The sequence below is a fragment of the Ursus americanus genome, chromosome 4 (genome assembly GCF_024610735.1).
Source record: "Ursus americanus isolate L20-20 chromosome 4, mUrsAme1.1.p, whole genome shotgun sequence".
Lineage (NCBI taxonomy): Eukaryota > Metazoa > Chordata > Mammalia > Carnivora > Ursidae > Ursus > Ursus americanus.
Window position 1 is genome coordinate 77,911,071 of NC_142130.1, and position 22,521 is coordinate 77,933,591.

Sequence of the window (22,521 nt, forward strand, 5' to 3'; positions counted from 1 at the left end):
GTATTGCCCTTTTTAAGTATTGCTGCAGTCATTATGCTTATAATTTGTGGAAATTTTTCCTACGCCATTATGAGAGAGATTGTCTTATTTTTGTGTTCTTATTCTTGACTTGTTTGGGATCAGAGAAATACTGACCTCATAGAATGAGTTCGGGAAGGGTTTCCTCTTTTGTTTTCCAGAAAAGTGTATATATAATGCTTATTATTTTTTACTTAATTATTTGGAAAATTTTCCAGTGAAACAGCTTGTGCTAGGACTTCTCTTGTGTAAAGGTTTAATTACAATTTCAAGTTCTTTCATAGATCTAGACCAGTACTATGTCTTTGTCTCTAGTGGTCTCTGGTGATATATATATAAATATATTTCCAGCAATTTGTCCATTTCATTTCAGTTGTTCTTACTAGCATAAAGTCATTTACAGTATTCTCTTATTATAATTTGTGCATTATCTATATTGATCTTCCCTTTCTCATCCTGATAACCTGGTAACTGGTTATTTGTTCTGCTCTCTTTTCCATCCTGATCAGTCTAGATATAAGTTTTTGGAAAGAGTGATCTTTTCAATGATCAGCTTTTTTTTCAACTATTTTCTATTTTGTTTTTCTAAATTCTAGTTCATTGATTTTTTGCTTTTATTTTTATTATTGTCTTCCTTTTATTTACTTTGTGTTTAATATTCTCTTCTTTTTTAGTGGCTTAAATGGATACTTATGTCATTGATTTCAATCATTTATACTTTTCTAATATAAGCATACATTTTTCCCTTTAAATAATACTTTGCACCTTACTAATTTTACTATGCCACAGTTCCATTTTTTGTCCAGTTCAAATATATTTTTTAAAGATTTTATTTATTTATTTATTTATTTATTTATTTATTTATTAGAGAGAAAGAGAGACAGAGAACGCTCCTGCATGAGCACGAGTTGGGGGAGGGGCAGAGGGAGAGGGAGAAGCAGGCTCCCTGTTGAGTGCAGAGCCTGATGTAGGGCTTGATCCCAGGACTCAGAAATCATGAGCTGAGCTGAAGGCAGATGCTTAACTGCATGAGTCACCCAGGCACCCCTTCTTCAAATATTTTTAATTTTTTTCTTGTAATATTATCTTGTTTCATTTTATTTAAATTCTAGTTAGTTAACATATGGTATAATATTAGTTTCAGGTGTAGAATTTTAGAGATTCATCACTCACATATAATACCCGGTGCTTATGATAAAAAGAGCCCTCCGTAATCTCCATCACCCATTTAACCCTTCCCCCTCCCCGCCCCTCCAGCAACCCTCAGTTTGTTCCCTGTAGTTAAGAGTCTGTTTTATGGTTTGCCTCTTTCTCTCTTTTCCCCCCTATGTTAATGTGTTTTGTGTCTTAAATTCTACACAGGAGTGAAATCATATGGTATTTGTCTTTCTCTGACTGACTTATTTTGCTTAGCATAATATAATCTAATTCCATCCACATCGTTGCAAAAGGCAAGATTTGATTGTTTTTGATGGCTGAGTAATATTCCAGTGTGTGTGTGTGTGTGTGTGTGTGTGTGTGTGTGTGTGTGTGTGTATTCCATTGTGGTATTTCTTTATCCAATTTCTTTATCCATTCATCAGTTGATGGATATTTGGGCTCTTTCCATAATTCGGCTATTGTTGATTTTGCTGCTATAAACATCAGGATGCCTGTGTCCCTTTGAATCAGTTCTTGTAATGTTATTTTTGACATCGGTTATTTAAAATGTTGCTGATTTGTTTCCAAATATTTCAGTATATTTCACATTTATTTCTGCTACTAGTTTCTAAATTCCTTAACTGTCAGAAAACATACTTTGTATGATATCAATTTATTTAAATTTACTAGGTCTAACTTTATGATCTGTATTTTTAAATGTTCTGTTTGCACTTGACAATATATGTGTGTGTGTGTATCTATATGTCTATATATAGGGATAGATAGATAGATGATAGATAGATAGATAGATAGATAGATAGATAGATAGATAGATATTCCACTATTCTATGGAGGAGTCTCTAAATATCAAATAAGTCAGCTAGTTGATTAATATTGTTCACATCTTCTATATACTTACTGATTTCACAAATAATGTCTATTTCTGTGCTCTGTTCTATTTTATTCCATGTCTTTTGAAGCTCTGTTATATGTTAAACATTTATCAACATAAGATCAGTATTATAAAAATTATTAAAGAACTTTGTTTAGGATTAAAATGATACCAGATAGAACTTTGAGTCCTTTTTTCTATTTTCAAATTTTATGTTTTTAAGTCCACTAAATTATATTGATATATTTTCAAGTTCATTGATATTTTTCCTTTTGCAATGTTTAATCTGCTGTCAAATCTACCAGGGTAATTTTTCATCATCCTGTTTTTTATCCCTATAAGTTTGATGGAGGACTTTATTTTTGAGGCAAAATTGGTATAAATCATTAATAGCTTCAGGCGCATATCGTAATAATTTGATTTTCATGTACATTACAATGTGATCAGCACAACAAGTCTAGTTACCATCTGTCACCATACAATGGTTTCCCTTCACCGATTTCACCCACCCCCTAACAGCCTTCCCCTTTGACATCCACCAGCCCGTTCTTAGTATCAATGAGATTGTGTTCATTCCTTTTGTTTTTTAGGTTCTACATGTAAGCAAAATCATATGGTATCTATCTTTCTCTGACTGACTTATATCACTTAGCATAATACTTTTAGGGTCCACTGATGATTGGGTTGCCTGGGTGGCTCAGCCATTAAGCATCTGCCTTTGGCTCAGGTCATGATCCCAGGGTCCTGGGATCGAGCCCCGCATCAGCCTCCCTGCTCAGCAGGAAGCCTGCTTCTCCCTCTCACACTCCACTTGCTTGTGTTTCCTCTCTTGCTGAGTCTGTCAAGTAAGTAAATAAAATCTTAAAAAAAAAAATACTTTTAGGGTCCATTTGTGTTGTCAAAAATGACAAGATTTCCTTCTTTTTCTATGGGATTTTTCTAGTTTTCTTCTTGTAATTGATTTCTAGTTTCATATCATTGTGGTCAGAAAAGATGCTTGGTATGATTTCAGTCTTCTTAGTTGTACTGAGACTTGTTTGTAGCCTAATGCCATTTATCCTGGAGAATATTCTGTGTATACTTGAGAAGAATGTGTATTCTGCTTCTTTTCGATAGACTGTACTGTATATGTATCTATTACGTCCATCTGGTCTAATGTGTTGTGTAAGGCCAATATTCCCTTATTGATTTTCTGTCTGGATGATAGATCTATTGGTGTAAATGAGGTATTAAAGTCCTCTACTACTATTGTATTGCTGTCAATTTCTAACTTCAGGTCTGTTAATACTTGCTATATATATTTAGGTGCTCCTATTTTGGGTACATAATTATATACAAATGTTATATCCTCTTTTTCGAATGACCCTTTTATCATTACATAATGTCCTTCCTTATGTTTTGTATAGTAGTTTTGTTTTAAAGTCATCATTTTGTCTGAAAGAAGTACAGCTGTGCTAGCTTTGTTTTCATTTTTATTTGCATGGAATTTCTTTTTCTGTCCCTTCACTTTAAATCTCGGTGTGCCCATAGATCTGAAGTGGGTCTCTTATAGGCAACTTATCAATAGGTCTTGTTTTATCCATTCAGCCATTATATGTCTTTTGATTGGAGAACTTAGTCCATTTGCATTTAAAATAATTATTATTTCCTTTCCTAGGTTGGTTAAGTCATCAGCCATTATTTTTTCAATAAGTTTTCTGTTCCTTTCTCTTTCTGTTCTCCTTCTGGGACCCCATAATGTGAATATTACTCCACTTGATGTCCCATAGGTCCCATAAGCTGTCTTCACTTTTTAAAATTCTTTTTGTTGTTGTTGTTGTTATTGTTGTTGTTGTTCCTTTTGGGTGAGCTCCACTGCCCTGTCTTCCAGGTTGCTGATCTGTTCTGCTTCATCAAAACTGTGGTTGAAATTCTTTACTGTATTTTTTTCGGGTTAGTTATTGTATTCTTCAGTTCCATGACTTCTGTTTGATACTTTCTTACATTTTCTGTCTGTTTGATGTTCTCACTGTGTTTGTCCATTCTTCTCCCAATTCAGTGAGCATCTTTATAACCATTACTTTGAACTCTTTGTCAGGTATATTACTTATCTCTATTTCAATAAGGATTTTTTCTTTTCTAAGGTTTTATATTGTGTGTGCTTTTTTTTTTTTAGTGTATTCTTGTTTTCTCATTTTGTTTTTCTGTATTTTTTTTTTAAGATTTTATTTATTTATTTGACAGAGACAGCCAGCGAGAGAGGGAACACAAGCAGGGGGAGTGGGAGAGGAAGAAGCAGGCTCCTAGCATTGGAGCCTGATGTGGGGCTTGATCCCAGAATGCTGGGACCACGCCCTGAGCCGAAGGCAGACGCTTAACGATTGCGCCACCCAGGCGCCCCTGTTTTTCTGTATATTTTTGTTTCTGTGTATTACATGAAACAGCTATCTCTCCCATTCTAAAAGGAGTGACCTTGTGTAGGTGATGAAACTTTTTGTTCAACATGACCCTAGTTCTAGGTTGTCTCTTGAACTTTAAGCTTACCTATGTAGTCTGACTTATTCTTAATAGGGGAGAGCACAAGGGTGGAATGAACAGCTTGCTGCAGTAGGGTCTAGGGAGATGCAGCATGTGGGCAGGGTGAGCCCACTGGCTTCAGAGAGGCTCTGGGGGAGTCCAGAGGGGGCCCAGGACAGGAGTGAGCTCACTGGCAATAGTACGGCCACTGGAGCATGTGGGCAGGGCAAGCCAGGCAGCTGCAGCAGGGCTATAGGAGAGCAGCTGCAGCAGGACTATGTGGGGCAAGCCCTACAATACTAGCAAGGTTGAATGAGAATGCAAAAATGGTGCCCACCAGCATCTTCTCTGCTTGAGAAGGTCCTACCAGACTCCTGGGTCTCCAGCACATGCTAATGGATGTCCATTGCATATAGAAAGTTGTTTTCCAAACTACATTTTTTTTGCAGATTCCTGGGGTAAGTCTGTAAGACCTTTAAAAGCAGCCTTTCCATTTCTCACAGCCTTATGGATGTCTGGGGTATAAGCCTTTTTGCTTTGCAGAGTCAGATATTTTGGATGTTCATCTCGCTGGTGTAAATTCCACAGGTTGGAGTGCCTGATATAGGGCACAAGCCCCTCACTTCTCAGGGAAAAATGCCAAATTTGTGTGGTCCCTCCAAATTGTGATTTGCTATGTTGAGGGTAGGGATTTTGGTGAGATTATGTCTCTGCCTCTCTTACCTGTCTCAATGTAGCCCTTTTAACTTTTGTTGTGGAGAAGCTCTTAAGCTAGTTTTCCAGTATTTTTCAAGGGGAATTGATCCTTGTGTAACTGAAGATTTGGTGTGTCCATGGGAGGAGTTGAGTTCAGAGCCTTCCTACGCCACCATCTTGAACTTCCCCTCCATGTACTCAATATTTATTATACATTCTACGATAGAGGACTTTATCTTTTCTTCCATTCCTCTTACAATGCTCGTATTTTACTTCCTTTGAACATATAGAATATATTCCAATAGTTATTTTAACAATCTTTTCTCCTAATTCTATCATCTGTGTCATTTCTGGATCTTTTAATTGATTAAATTTTCTCTTTGTTGTGTGTCATATTTTCCTGCTTATATGCTATACTGGTGATTTTTGATTGAGTGCCAGGTATTAATGATTTTATGTTTTGGAGTACTGGATATTCTTGTATACTCTTACTCTAGTTTTAGATATAAGAAGTAACTTGGGAAAAGTTTGATCATCTGAGGATTGCTTTTAGGCTCTTCTAGTGGATCCAGAGCAATCTTCATTTTAGGGTTAACTTGATTCCATTACTGAAGTAATATTCTTCTAAGGAGGTGACAATGTTCTGCATTTTAGGTCTTTATACCCTGTATGGTTGAGATGCAAATTATTCCTGGTTCTGGTATTGTTGTTCTTTACTTTTTCCTATGCTGGGAAATCCTTACTGGCAAGCAGTCACTAATCAGTAGTTAGTCAAAGATTGATTGGGGATGCACTGCAGATCTCTCTACCCTCTTTCTTGTGCAGCTGTCTTTTCTTATATTCTCTGATCCACAACTTCCGGTACCTTAACTTCCTCCAACTGAGAACTCTGCCTGGCTGTGTTTGGGTTCTGCCTCTATGAGCTATATCTTGGAAACTCTCTTCAAGTAGTAGGTTGTGGTGGTCTTTAGAGGTCACTGTCATGAGCTACTTGTTCATTAGTGTTTGAAAACTGTTATTTAATAAGTGTCTATTGTGTGCTGTTTACAGTGGGAGGGTAGATATGGTCCCTGTTACTCCATTATGTTTAAAAGTGGAATTGTGCTCTCTTCTTTATCTCTTCCACTAATCCCTGATTCTAATCCCTATTTTCTCATGCCTAGAAAAGGGGTACTTAGAGAAGTGGTTTGCATTTTAAAGTATAGGCTTACAGAATTCCATCAGAATTCCTTGGGAGTCTTTTTCACACACAGCATTCCTCAGAAGTGGACTATGAATAATAACAAGTACATTCTATATCGCAAGTTTATTAGGAGAGTAGTATTAAAGAGTTATTACTTTGGTTACATCTCTTGCTGATATTTTTAAATTGAGCTCTTGAAGGGACCATAGTCTTTACATACTGATTTCCTCTAAATCTCTTCAAGATCTGCCCATCCACTTCAGAGCCCAAATCACAAATGTCTTTTTTTTTCCCATGAAAATTTCCAGAGTATTTCACCCATCTTCTTTTTCCTTCTCTCCTACTATAGTATATCCCTTCTTGCCTCTACCCAGCACACAAAAAGTTATGAATAAATTCATTAATGGGATCTACCTTACCTTCTGTTACTGCTCTTACTGCCAATCGTATTATGAATTCTTCATGATAGGTAACCACGTCTCACTCATTTGCTATACTTCAAACATTTAGCACAATATTCCAAATGAGATAGGGAAATAATTCTCTTTATCAGAAAGAACACTAGAATGTAGTTAATCTGCTGCTTATATTACTGTGTAAATCTAGATTTCTTCATCTGTGAGTTTAAGGGTGGGAAAATCATACTTAAAATTTTAGTTCTCCATTCTGTGAATGAGGGTAGGAGGGAAAATGGACATATGAGCTAATTGTGAGTTTTGAACCAAGTAGAATAAATAAGGAAATTGTCTTATAAGCCATAAATTGCTTAATCTCCTAGTGTGTTATTATTATTATTATTGTTATTCTACAAATTAATACTTTCTACTGACTAGAGTAAAAAATATATTGTATCACTAATGCTGTGAAAGTTCTAGCTATATGTTATATTCTAGACAAAATTGCTAAAACATCATTTTTAGTTATGTTTTAGATTAATAAAAATATTAAAAAATTATGAAATAGAGCAATATATGTATCATATATATATTAGTATTTTACAAAAGCTACTTTTGCACCCCACTCTTATGCAATTTTTGCACATTTCGTGATATCTTTAGCGATGTCAATAGAAACTGGAAAAACAGATGTTAATGAGTCATAGAGGGATAAGTATTATATTAAGATACGTGCCAATGCTTTCTGGAAAGTGAAACCAGAATTCACTGGAAAGATCATTTAGTGTATTGAAGAAATGTTCTCTTTCATTCTAGGAAATATTTATTATAATCCTTTCAGATTTTTTTTTTTTAATTTAAACTTGTATGGGCAAATAGATATCCCATCCCTTAAGGACAGATCTTAAACATTTTACATTAGCGGGCCTTACAATCAATTCAATCCTTCAAAATACCATTTTAAGAAAAAGATAGAAGGAAAACTAAAGGAGAAAGAAAAAGAGAAGGAAGAAGAGGAAATGAGGAGAATAAACTAGAATGGAAGGGAATATACAGTAAAAGAAGGTTTCACACGTATTAAGGGGAATTGTAGAAATTATTTAAGATTTAAGTATATTTAAGGTATTTCTTACAGTAAGTTATAGAAAAAGTTTGAAAGACATTTTTATAGATAACAAAAACTAGAAGTGGAGGAGAGTGAAGACTCAGAAAGAACTTGGAAAATATTGCAAATTATTTATGTCTAAGAGGGAACATAACTAAGAAAAGTAGTTTCTTCTCATTCATAAATTAAATCATCCTGTTCAGCATAATTTCTCTAACTGCATTTGCACATAAGTGTTTCATCTTACCCTCTTATTGGTAGTACTTATTTACAATATAAATTGGTAACATAATTTAATTGCATTTACTTTGAAACTTCTTTAAAGAATGTTCCCATAGAAATTCTCTTAAAAGTGTCCTAGGGACCTAGTAAATAAATACGTGTTGACCTCACCAACTTAAAAAGTGTATATGGAATTAAAATCAGCAAAACAAAATTTTTTTGCTAATAAAGTAAAAATTGAACCAATATGCTTTTTCTTTGCCTAAGATCAATGTTAAGATTTCGACATAGCTCAAATGTTATTCTTGTCTCTAAATTCAAAGCAATTTTCAAGTATAATTTTACTATCTAGTAATTGGGTTTTACTGGGCTACTAAAAGTATACTTGTGATTAGAATATAGGTTTGTCTATCCAAACCACGTAATGATTAACAACTACTGATCAAAAAATTGAGTACAATATCCTCTGAGTTATGAAGTCAGATTTGTGAAGATCAACCTCTGTTTTCTTCTTTAGGAATGGCAAGTTCATTGAAGAAAATGAGAAGTACATATTGAAAGGAAGCAATACAGAACTCACTGTCAGGAACATAATTAATAGTGATGGGGGTCCTTATATCTGCAGGGCCACAAATAAAGCAGGAGAAGATGAAAAGCAGGCATTTCTCCAGGTCTTTGGTAAGTATTATAGCATAGTGGTTAAAATTATGATGTCTACAGGGAGGTCTGAGTCAAATTCTACTCTGTCACTTATATGTCACTAACTTTCTAAAATTAAATCTGTTTTCTCATCTGAAATATATTTTAGCATTGCAGCTACCAGATAGAATTATTTTAAGAATTACATGAAATGATACATGTATATTCTTATAAAATATTGGCTGACTGATAACAGAAGATGGAAGAAAATTACTTTAAATTATACATACTGGGATCTGTTATAACTTATAGATAATTTATATTTACATATATATGGGTTGGTCTTCATAAATCTTTAAGTGACACATATTGAGATTTGTTTTACTTTTAATATACTTCAAAACAACACATCTATAAAGCTATAATTAGGAAATATTGACCTGTAACTATAAGAAAATACTCCCCTTTCTTTCTATTAAAAGGAAATATAATATAAATATCTTCCATATTTACCAAGAGCCATATTGCCTTCTTTGGGGAGCTTACAGAAAGCAGAGAACTGGTAAGGTGTGTGTGTTTTTGTGTTTTTTGTTTTTAATTGATTTAGCTTCCATTATGTTTGTAAGAAGAAAAGCAATTTAGTGGTGTATTTGGAATATATCATTGTCTTTAAAAAGCATAACACAAAATTATATGCACTAATAACATTTAATGTGTTCTCTCCATTTTTCAAAACACTGTTATCAAAATCCTTTCACAACAAAGAGGGGAGGTGGGAAGAAAGGAAGGAAAATTCTGTGAAGTAAGAAGGACCACAGTTATGTAGAGGAAAGAGTAAATAAATTTAAAACTGTTTGAAATTATGGAAAGCCACTTAACTCATTTTAGCAGTATTCCCCACTTAACAAGATAGTTCTCTTTAGAACCTGCACTAAATAAATATGACTCAGTATAAAAATAAATTAATTAATTACAAACAATAGTTTCTGAGATAATCCCAAAGGGTAGATATTCTCAATTTACATCAAAGAGCTAATATGAAATACTATATAGTCATTTGTTTTTTTTACTAGGGTGGCAGTGAGTGAGATCAAAGAGATAAACAAAAGAAAGATTCTAATATTTTCATCTTTTCAAATGGAAAATACTTCATGATATGCTACGTCACGTTGTAATCACTTTTTTATAATAACACTAAACAAATTTGCATTGTGCTTGAAACAAAATCAAATATATATAGTAGAAATCCAACTAAATCCATTAAAGTCAATGGAGTAAACACTGAGTTGTTAAAAATTATACATGCCATTATTTCCAATATTAGGAACCTAGTTTACTAAGATTAAAAACAAATTATTTATATCCCATGTTTAATTACATTTAAAGATTAAATAAACTGTTACTTTTTTGAAATACCAAGTGCTGGCTTTCATCCTTTTTAAGTTCTACCATGCAAAAATTTAAGAAATGCAGATAATACAGACTTTACAATCATAAAGCTCTGTGGTATCATGTAAATTTGCGGATGAACATAATTTTTAATATAAAGATAATTTAAATTAGTAGACATAATGTTTTTTCTCATTACTGAAGTCATAATTATAAAGAAATGATTAGTTACAATGCCTAAAATATTGTTAAAATAAACTGAAGTAAAAATAAGTCAATTGGAATTATATAAGAAACTAACATATATATATTTACTTCATAAATATTTTAAATATTGTGCATAATTATACTTGCTACATATTCAAGATATAATCATCGTTTTCCTTCTTGGGTGAAATTATTTTTACAGCTTAAGAGATAACCACTAAACAAGCAGATGTCACGCACAAACACACGCACACTCATAAACTTAAGCACCATGTGGCTTTAAAAGAGGAAATTTTAATTTTGTAGGTTTAAGAGAGTAAAAAATAAAGGTCTTTTAAATTACAAAATTTCAAAAGGAATTATAATTTCTATGTTGCCTTCTAAGCCACTTTAAATTATTTTAATGATAATCGATGAGAATTGTTCTCTAAAGCTTTTTTCCTGTACTTTGTGAGTCTCTTGGCATTCCTTTTAAGCAAAGCATGCTGCTGTAAACTGCCACAAATAACTCTATCCTGTACTAATGTGTACTTAAATGCCCACTATGGCTTTTAAGTCTGAATGGTAATATTTTCCTCCCATACAGATTGAGTAATGTATATATTCTTTACAGTACAGCCTCACATAATACAGCTTAAAAATGAGACTACGTATGAGAATGGTGAAGTCACACTTATATGTGAAGCAGAAGGCGAGCCTATTCCAGAAATCACTTGGAAAAGAGCAGTAGATGGCATCACATTTTCTGAAGGCGATAAGGTAATAGGAACTCAATATATAGTGATTTTCAATACCATTGTATTTTCAGAGTTTTGCATGTTATGAAATCTCTCATTGGATTCCAGTTTACCAAGTAATTTGTAGAAATGCAAGAAATGGTTTAAATTTTAAAAAGGTAACTCTACCACAGTCAGCCTAAAAAAAGTGGAGGAGATAAAAACGAAAGTGTGATATTTAAAGATGTTTTTCATTAAGCCACAAATCTTAGTTTGTTGATATTCTTTTATTTGCTTGCATGGACTTTTGGCATACATTGAATCTATAAATTTTGTTATTGCAATTTTAGCCCTCCTCCACCTCATGCTGTGAAAATGAAAGTCATTCCAATTCACCAGATTCTGCTGTCACCATTAACTCTTCACTCTTTAGAATTGTCTTTGTGCAGTGGAAGGTTAGGTTTTTGCTTTCATGTAATTTAGAATCTAATAAAGAGAAATAAGCACAAATACAACAAAATGCAGCATTTTGGCAGTTGTCATTCCCATGTAAATTGGTGACCTGTCACCATAATGCATTCAAATTACTAAGAAATTAATTAATAGATGTTCATTATTGTTATTTTTCATAGTTCATATAAAACTCCAAAGTATGGACAAAAGTGAAACAGAAAGGAAAAGATAGTGAATTAGTGATATGATGAATTGACATTTCACACGTGTAAAAGAGGGAAGATTAAGCTAAGAGGTCTCTCTTACAGAACCCTTAATATTAAAGACAAACCCCTTTAAACCTTTCATTAATTTAAATCGAGTTCTGCAAAAGACAGTGATTTCTACAATGTAAGTACCTTTGACTTATCAACATTGATAGCAGAAAAATTTGAAACCAATTTATCTGGAAGACATTTTCTATCACTCCAACTCATCATGTAGTTTTGAAAATGCTAACTCCATAAATTGACAAAACAGCCATCTCCCTGCCTATTAACTATTTATTCTTTGCAAGAATTGTATTCACATATATATATGTATATACGTAGGTATCATACATATATATATAAGATATACATGATATGTATTCATTTATATATATATATATATATATATATATATATATATATATATATATATCACACTTCTTTGCCTCATTTCCTCCATATGATGGCATTTTTAAGAGTTTATCTTTTTTGGTAATAGTTATACTATTTTGATATGCTTATTTTTATATACAAATTGAAAATCAGATTTATAAAATATCTTCTGGCAACCCAGAGAAACCATACAGACTTTGCTTTAACATTTTCTTAACAGAAAATCACAGATATTATTTAGACACAGTTGTCAAATCTGAAAGGAGTTATATTTCCATAAAATTATTTTAAATTATAGAAAAAAAACAATTAGAGGGGTGCATGGGTGGTTCATTTGGTTAAGCATCTGCCTTTGGCTCAGGTCATGATCCTGGAGTCCCAGGATCTAGCCCCATGTCAAGCTCCCCGTTCAGCAGGGAGTCTGCTTCTGCCTCTCCTGCTCCCCCTGCTTGTGCTCTTTCTCTCTCTCTCTCTGTCAAATAAATAAATAAAATCTTTAAACAAAACAAAACAAATAAAAAACAATTAGATATTAAAAACTGTAGGTAATTTCTTTAGACAAGATCACTCAAAAATAATAATTTTCATGTCTGTAAGCCCTTATTAATTATACCTTCATATTCCTAACTCATGCTTTCATTATATTCTTGTCCACTGTAAAATTCCTAAAAGTTCTCATCTTTTTTTTTCATTAGTAGCTGTTAATTGATTAATGATTTGATATAAAGTTATTTAAAAATATGGAATGCTTCACAAATTTGCCTGTCGTCCTTACTCAAGGGCCATAATAATCTTCTCTGTATCATTCCAATTTTAGTCTATGTGCTGCTGAAGCAAGCAAGCCAGCACCTAAAACTTCTCATCTTAAAGATAGTGTTTGCTCTTCATTTAATAGATGTTTCCTTATGTGTATACCAAATATGAGAGACAGATTATATTCGGTTATTTTATCATGAAAAGTTGTCAAGTAACCAGAAGGCTGGGATATTTTTTTCTACACTGTAAACCCCAGATCACCCAAAACTATATTACAGCAATTTCTTCTCTAGTAGTTATGAAGAATAATAACTAGCTTTGCTTGAATAGAACTTTCTCTATTAAAATACTTATCTTTTTTTTTTTTTGGTTTATTTGCTAGAAAACAATTATAGAAACCCATATATGCTTTTGTTTTTTCAAATGTAACTTTTATCCAGTGGATAAAGAAATTAAAGTTATTCACTTTCTATCATGACATTTCTCCAAAATTATTTTAAGATATCATATCTTATTTTTTGCATAGTAAGCCTCATTTCTCCTAACATGACTAGTTTCTTCAACAGCCAAAATTCAAAAACGGAATGGATGACCTGAGCTTTGAAACAAGACATATCTAGTTTGAATCTCAACTCTGCCATTTGGCAATATTATCTGAACTCTTATTAATAGGAGTTTCTTCATCTTTAAAATGTGGATAATAGGGATGCCTGGGTAGCGCAGTCGTTAGGTGTCTGCCTTCGACTCAGGGCGTGATCCCGGCGTTGCGGGATCGAGTCCCACATCGGGCTCCTTGGCTGGGAGCCTGCTTCTTCCTCTCCCTCTCCCCTGCTGTGTTCCCTCTCTCGCTGGCTGTCTCTCTGTCACATAAATAAATAAAATCTTTAAAAAAAATAAAAATAAAAAAATAAAATGTGGATAATAATATTTAGTTCCCTTAAAGGTATAAGAAATCTGAGTATACCAAACTCTTTACATTTTGTAAATATTCAGTATGTTTATTTTTTCTTTTTGTATTACTTGCTCATTTTACACAATTTTCAAGGCATAGTTTATCTTATTTCTGTTATTCTGAATAAATTCTAGTTGTTACTGGCTCCATAAAATCTGGTACCTAAGATTTGATTAAATGCTATCACAGAGTATATTCAGATCATTTTCTCTTGTCATGGAAAGCATGAGATTGTACTTTCCACAAGAATCACTTGGAAAGCTTGTTAAAGTGCACTTTCTAGAACCCCACTCCTCGAGGTTGATTTAGTATGTTTAACACAGGACCTAGAAGTACATATTTAATAAACTCATAAGGTTGGTATCATATGGAGTGACTTCAGGCCATAATCTGGAAGACAATTGTCTAAGTCACATGAAATTTAACAGCTAATCCTGTCAACAGAAAAATGCTCTTAACGCATTACTTGGCACCTGATAGGGACTTGGGAAATACAGAACAAAACAAATCAAAACTTCCCATCATGCATACACTATCAAAAAGTTTGATGAAACTGCTCATTGTGTAAGTCATAGGCAGTGAAACAGCATCAACGCAATGTGGCTCATACTAATGACTTCATCCAAAAATATGACAGTGCACTTAGCAAATATGTTCAACAGTGTAGATTTTCAAAGGATGGGGTCTCAATTAATAGTATCTCCTTTCCTTCCCTAAATTCTCAATCACCAGAGAAGACAAAAGAAATAAAAGGGAATTAAATGTTATGTGGCTTAAATCTGCAGGTAGGTGAATGTTCTTAAACCATGCTAGAGAACTAGACAGACTTACCCAGCACAGTCCTGAGTAGCATTAGACCTTGTAGCCCCCCCACTGTGGGAGACTAGATATCACTGCCAAGGTTACCATCATGGCCGAGAGCAAGGGAGAACCTGTGGTCTCTACAGGATGCTTCTTTTTGAAAATAAAAAAAAAAAGAGAGTAGCTAGGAAAAGTATATTCAGTATGATGCCCCCACAGTTACCAATCAAACATCTGCTTGGTTCTCATGGGGAAGAGTAATTAAGGAGTTGGAAAGTCCAGAACTGGTACGTTCACAGAGCTCCCTTCCCATGGAATAAATGTTAGGAGTCCATGAGAAGTGTTCACTGCCTGACAAATTTTATGTTATTAACATCTTAATAAGCACTGTATATACGTTGTTGCAATTTAACTTCTGGTATTCTTACTGTATGGTAAATGACCCCAAAACATAGTGGAACAGAACAACCATTTTATTTTGCTCATGATTTTGTGGATCACGAATTTGAGAGAGGCTCAGCGAAGTGAACATCACGAGGCACCTCAAATGTGGTCACATGTATATGTTTTCTGTATCTATAGTTTGTAGAAGAATTGAACTACATATATTAGTATACCATAAAATATCCTTGCATAATACAGCATCCTTCAGAAATGACAACAAAATATATGGTGCTTAAATACAGAGTTCTTTTAAACTCACAACTATTTCATCTAATCCACTTTAATGCATCTTATCTACATTTAAAATAGTATATGTGATTTTTACAACTTCAGATAATTTCAAAAATATGTGTAGAATGTAAGAAAAAGAGTATTCACTTGCTTTAAAAATCTTTTCTTAATATTCGTTATTTCAGAATAACGTTTTTTTCGTCATTTTTATTGTTAAAGAAATTTCACAGTTTTCACTAACTTTTAGTTACCCATTTATTGAAAATTTCTAGATACTTTAGTGCAACTTAAGTATTATTTATGATTTTCTATAAAAATATTGATTTACCAGGGTTACGCAGAAATTCATTACACTGACAGCTTAATATTAGCACATTATTTTGGAGTCATTTGAGATACATTTGTTTATAAAAATCAGAAATCCCTAGCCTCTTCATTTAATAGATACTATACACATAATCTTAAAAATATTTAAATGTATATAACAAGGTTTAGGACAAAACCAAAGCTATTGTTGTAGAATATAAAACAGCCATGAATTAAAACTTATAAATTGTTTTGTAATTTATAAACTAAGCAATTTAATTTTTTATATTAAAATCTTTATTTTTAAAATAAACCCATGCTTCTTTCATACAGTTAATCTATGGATTATGTAAGATTATGTTTCTACAGTGTTTGACAGAGACCCTGGCATTAATACCTGTCATCTATTTTGAACCAATTTCTTTACATCATTCCTTCTTATCATTCTTATTAACCAATAAATGTTAGTATAAATAAGATTATAGGTATTGATGAATAGTAGGGAAGTCATGCAAAATGTTGCACAAATCAAAGTTAATCTTAATTTTGTCACTTTGGTTAGTCATTCACTATATTACTTCTTATAGCCGACCTCAGTCTTTGCATGTCTAAATCAAGATAATAAGATGTCCCTGTAAAAGTTTCTGAAGGTGAAATGAAAGTCCACATAACAATATCCCAGACACAAATCAAACATCTTAAAAGTGTTAGTTTCTCTTGTCCTTGGAGGTATCCAGTCTTCAGATATTTTATGCATGGGGAAATGATCATATTAATTCCCTGTTAATGACTGCTGTCACAAAGGGAACCAGATTAAAAAAAATTGTGTGAGCATGGTTATATGTCCTATGAAAATCACAAGAACAGTAGAATGGTGTTATAGCTGTTATAGATTGTGCTTCTGTGACATAGCTATCTGTAGAAATTTACTATAAAATCACCTCTAGCAATATCAATTCCAAATCTTGTAACTATATATCACAACCCTCATGGAAATTGACAATGTCCAGAATCTGCATTTGAATATTCATCTCACTCACAGTATGTTTGATGTCAATCTCCATCCTTACAGGGAAGCATAGATGAGGGCTCAAACTTCCTATGTTGGGTGAGGATAGATTCTCATGCTACAGAAAGGCTGGTCCTTCTTCTCATGAGACACAAAATACCACAGATTTCTTTCTGCTGTCTCGGGTCTCTCTTCTTCCCCAACCCCAAATTTTCCTCTCTAGGAAGTGATTCATGATTTGCCTTCTTTTGGGCCCATGTAGACCTCCCACATTACATAATGATAAATATTGATTCTAAATAGACTCTTTCACATTGTAAGAAAGACTAAACAGATCATTAAAATGGGAAGGAAAAAAAAAATGGTGCACTCCACAAAGGAAGATTACTCAACAGTGCCTTGTCCATAAATTTTCAAAATAGGATTTTATAGTCATCTGATAAATCTGGTGTCTTTTAAACATTTTTAAAGAAATATTATTACTTGTTATTTTGAGAGTAAATGGAAGTAAAAGATCTCCAGGGAGCAATTTTACTTCTAGAATTCTTACAAAATGGTAAACATAACAGCATGCAAACCCGCCTATGTGAATAGAATGTTTTATATAATAATTATAAAGTGTTTATAATATTGTCTAGGAGATGACATCTCACATGTGCCACTTATCTACTCTTAAGATACAGAATCTATAATTATTTTATTTCTGGTATACTTGTCCTGCATAGTAAATTATAGGCCTTCCTCTACTAGAAATTAATCCCACCCTACATTGAATAAGAAGTATTTGAAATGTATAGCAATAAGTTATAACTGTCTTAAAGCAGAATTTCTCAAACTTCAGTCATTTGACAGCTTCATCTCTCTTTTGCTTTTTCTTATTTAAATTCAATTAGCCAACATATAGGACATCATTAGTTTTTGCTGTAGTGTTCAAATGATTCATCAGTTGCATATAACACCCAGTGCTCATCACATCACATGCTCTCCTTAATGCCTATCACCCAGTTACCCCATCCCCTTTCCCATCTCCCCTCCAACAACCCTCAGTTTCCCCGAGTCAAGAGTCTCTCATGGTTTGTCTCCCTCTCCGATTTCTTCCCATTCAGTTTTTCTCCTTTCCCCTATAATCCTCTGTGCTGTTTCTTATATTCCACATAAATAGTGAAACCATTTAATAATTGTCTTTCTCTGATTGACTTCATCTCTTTTGTATTCAGGTGCTGCCTGACTGTTACACACTTAATTTTTTTTTCTTTAAATTGAATTAGTTTTTCATTTATTCTAGTCCTACCCAAAAATATCAGTGGAATCAAAAGTATGGGGGGCGCCTGGGGGCACAGTCGTTAAGCGTCTGCCTTCGGCTCAGGGCGTGATCCTGGCGTTCTGGGATCGAGCCCCACGTCAGGCTCCTCTGCTAGGAGCCTGCTTTTTCCTCTCCCACTGCCCCTGCTTGTGTTCCCTCTCTGACTGGCTGTCTCTCTCTGTCAAATAAATAAGTAAAATATTTTTTAAAAAGTATGAATATACACTAGTTATACTTTTAAATATCATTAAATAAATATAAAACTATAAAATAAAAATTGCTTTTCAAATTCATACTAAACCTAACATGTGTACCTTCACTGGTACACAGACCATACTTTTAAGATAACTGCTTTTGTGTCAAACATAGTTTGAATTATCATGATATAAAGTTTAGTTATGAAATTTTGGGGAGTGGAGCACATTCAAACATATTCTGATTAGGACAGAAATCCATTCTCTGTCCTCCTATTGATGGGACCAAGCACTTCACTCCAGTAAATAAATATGCTTCATTATTAATTAAAGGCTAAAGAGATTACAAATCATAGTAACAGAAACTCATTTAGTTTTAGTCCTTAATAACAAGTGGTCCTTTCAAAATGATGCCAATAAACTCAATACATAAAGCGGAGTGGTTAACCTCAAAAACAATTTCTTCCTATTTTTGCTGAAGTGAAACATCAAATTCTAGTAGTGGTCTAAGTTTAGATCAATTCAAAACTTTGTGATTAAAATAATAGGATTTTCTGTCCTTTTACATTCATTTTGAAAAACGTGTCCGTGTCCAAGAGAGCAACCTGATTCTACATTAACTTTTATATTTTAAGTCCATATTGCTTTTTGTTACTTCACATAGATGTATTTAAACTGAAATTTAAGATTAAAACGAATACTAAGCATGAATAGTTTAACATTTAGTTTTACACTTACGTACAAGTCATAGTTGTAATGAAATGTTCCTTTCTATTTTAATAGTGTAGAAATGGTGAACAATTTTCCTCCATGTGTTTAGGCACCGTGATCTGGACGATACTTAAAATGCTCTTGCAGACTAAAATACCAAGTCAAAGGGATTTCTGGCAATAATATAGATAGGCAGTTCTTTCATACAACTACTGGAACAAAATATGATGTTCCAAATTTTATAACAATTTAAATATCTCAGCATATATTTATTATTACATGACTGCATTCATTATTATATTATTGTTTTATGTTTTAGGATATTAGTCCTTATTGTCCATGTACAGCTTTGGACCTCAGGTAACTTCCTATTTTAAAAAATGATTTATTTAAATCCCTTTTAATAAAAGGCAGAAGGTAATGGAGTGAATGTTTCACATCACATGAAAAGCTACACTGAAAATTCTTAGATCTTTTATATTTAGAATGTGAAGATTACATTAACCTTTTCTTGTGTTTCTCTTTTTTTTAACTCCAAAGCAAATATGACTTCTTGAAAAGATAAATTTCATAAAATGGAAGCAGTAAAATAATCTTTAAAGTGATAGGATTTTATATGACTAATGTTTTCTTTATCACTTACCCAAATTCATTTAACAACTATCAACAAATACTACTGAGAGCTGTTATGTGTGCATGAACTTTGCGAGGCACAAAGAATGCTGCAGTGAAAAAAGTTTCCTGCTTTCTGGTGCATACAACTTAGGAGGGGAGATGGAATCAAAGAATACTTAAAATCAGTAGTCTTTTCCTTATGAATATGCAATTTTGAATTATGCAACTTTCACATCCAAAATACCAATTTTGAGTATATAAGTGAACTTTTACAAGACTACAGATATAGCTTTGGCATATTTTTCTGTGCTATCACAGACCCGCTTCAGCTTGTCCTTCTGACGGGTCTGTGTATTCATGCAGGTTGGAAAGTAGGTCTGCTTTTATCAGAATATCTCCACTTAGTTTGCTCCAGGCTGATAAAAATTGCTTAGACTCTGATTTAAAAACAAAAACAAAAGTAGTGGTAAAATTGGCAGCACCTTTATGATAATGAAAAATATAAGATTTTCAACTTCTTTTTCCTCTTTAAATAGAAATTAACAAAATGAGATCAACAAATCCACAATTTTTTATTTAAAAAGGAGAGACTGTAGAGCTTCAAATATCTGCACTTTATTGTAAATGCTCTGGTGAAATGAAAAACTAAAATATGATGGCATATTTATAGCATCATCTTTAGGTATGAAGGACCTAAGTATATAAGTATCTTTTATACATCTTTTAAGTAGCTGTACTTCTGGGCAAATTTTTTACAGCTGTATTTTTATCACTTTTATGATGAATTTTATTTAGACCTTTTTACCAAGCCTAGAAAATGCATTTTGGTATGAAATTATGGACAATTCTGAGTGCCTGATTCTAAGACCAATAAAACAAAATGAAAACAGGAACAGAGGTCAAGGTGAGGAGTATAATGTAAGAAATAAATAAGCAAATAAAATTAATAAAATGTTTTAGTAAATAATTGAAAGAGCAGTGATGATATATTTGTTCAAATATTTTAAAGACTTCCATACATATAGGTGAGCTAGCCATGTGCTTAGTGTGGGTAATCAGATGACAAAAGAGGGGAAGCTGTAAAAAGGCATAGACTTTCCATGAATCAGGGATTACAGATAATGAACTTATTAAATTTCAAATGAGAGAATGCTCAGTCTCTTGAGTTTCTCTAGCGTAATTTGCAAAATCATCAGTGTCTGAAAGGAAATCCTTTCATTTGATGTGACCTTGCCTTAGAAGATCTCCGAGAGTTACCGGTAGAGTAAGATACATAAAATGAATCATTTGCATAACCCGTGGGTTCCTAACCATGTTAGTTTTGGTATTCCCCGTTCATATTAAATACAGTCTAATGAATTAGTGTTATGTTGTAGTTGTAACATTGATTCTTTATAGCAATTCCTAGATTTGTCATTTACCTGCTCTCTCCCTTCAGGTAAATTGCCTTATTTTTCAAAGCTACCTACCGTTCCATCGTTTATACAATAAGTCCCCATTAACCTCTACCATTTCCTTATTCTATAAATCTCTTTATCAATTCAGTAGATAATCACACATTTTAATATACAATTTTTATTCCAATGCTAAGCCCTTTTAAAAATTATTTACTGGGGCGCCTGGGTGGCACAGCAGTTAAGCGTCTGCCTTCGGCTCAGGGCGTGATCCCGGTGTTATGGGATGGAGCCCCACATCAGGCTCCTCCGCTCTGAGCCTGCTTCTTCCTCTCCCACTCCCCCTGCTTGTGTTCCCTCTCTCGCTGGCTGTCTCTATCTCTGTCGAATAAATAAATAAAATCTTTAAAAAAAATAAAAATTAAAATTAAAAATAAAAATTATTTACTAATTTTCAGTTCATGATTTTCTAATGGCTTAGTATAGTGAGGCAGTGTATTTGCAATCTCTTTCTTCTATAAAGCTTTTCCATACAACTCAATTATAAGGAAAGTTAAGACTACTAGTGGTAATATCTTTACATTGGAAAGAAAAAGTCAATTTCTGATTGTAGAGAAGAATGCCAAAGAACATACTCCTGGCACCTGTAGATTTTAATGCCTGCATTTTTTTTTTCCCTTTGTAGAGATAATGGGCTTTTCTGAAGGATTTTGTATTTGAATGACATTTTTAAGGTCCTCCTAATGCATTTTTTCATACTAGTGCTCTGAGAGCAATATTATAGGTCCCTGCTGGGCAATAGGCAAAATGGATACTTCTATTCCCCATCTGATGTAGGTGGTAGAGTGTAATTAGGCAGATTGGAAATCTTCCTGGATGCTACTGAGCTTGCTGAGAGGTGGGTTTTCAATCATTTACAGCTTCCTGAAATTTCTTTTTCAGCCCACAGCTTGAATAACAATTATCAAAGAAGTCAAGTCATAAGTTCAACATATCCTTTTAAAAACTACTTTTGAGAAAATTCTGTGAAATATTTCAAAAATAAAAATGTCATTGTTCTTTTAAAAAACATTATTTATTAATGAATTATTATTTTTAAATGTGTTATAAGAATTTCTGCTTGAAAGAAACCATCATTAGGTTTGTAAGATGATATCACAGTAGTTCACAATTTTACAGGAATTGTTTTGGAGGAAAGTGTTATTTATATACTGAAAGTGATTTTACTATGACTTTGTCACAGAAAATATTTTTTCTTGTAAATACTGTATCCTACATAGACTTCAACTGATACTTATTTCTTCTTATGAAGCAATCTGGTCCTATACCTGAAAAAATATAAAATCACGTAGCTATAAGGAAATATGGAGATGCCGGGAATATTAACAGACTTAACATTAAATTTTCTGGTATTTTCTGGTATTTGTAACTTCGATATTTTCAGAATAATATTAACTAAATTCAGGAAACAAGATGAAGTGAATTCATATAAATGCATGACAGCTATACAGTCGTTTGGGTATAATTTAAAATAGTATGTATGAAAAATAAACTCAAATTACTATATAATAGACACAGCATATCTGTGAAAATATTTAAGCAAACATCTAAAA

General features: G+C 33.0%; 1 protein-coding gene and 1 non-coding gene across 3 annotated transcripts in view; one reads left to right on the top strand and one right to left on the bottom strand.

Moving 5' to 3' along the window:
* NCAM2 (neural cell adhesion molecule 2) overlaps positions 1-22,521 on the top strand; it is a 506,926-nt gene that overhangs the window by 335,114 nt on the left and 149,291 nt on the right. For both annotated transcript variants that reach the window (XM_087861739.1, XM_087861738.1), the window contains exons 7-8: positions 8,665-8,825; positions 10,996-11,141. In XM_087861739.1, coding sequence (XP_087717865.1) covers positions 8,665-8,825; positions 10,996-11,141 — 307 coding nt within the window. The remainder of the gene's footprint in view (positions 1-8,664; positions 8,826-10,995; positions 11,142-22,521) is intronic.
* On the bottom strand, positions 12,927-13,033 carry LOC123784456 (U6 spliceosomal RNA). The gene has a single exon (XR_006777450.2). It is a non-coding gene; the product is annotated as a U6 spliceosomal RNA (small nuclear RNA).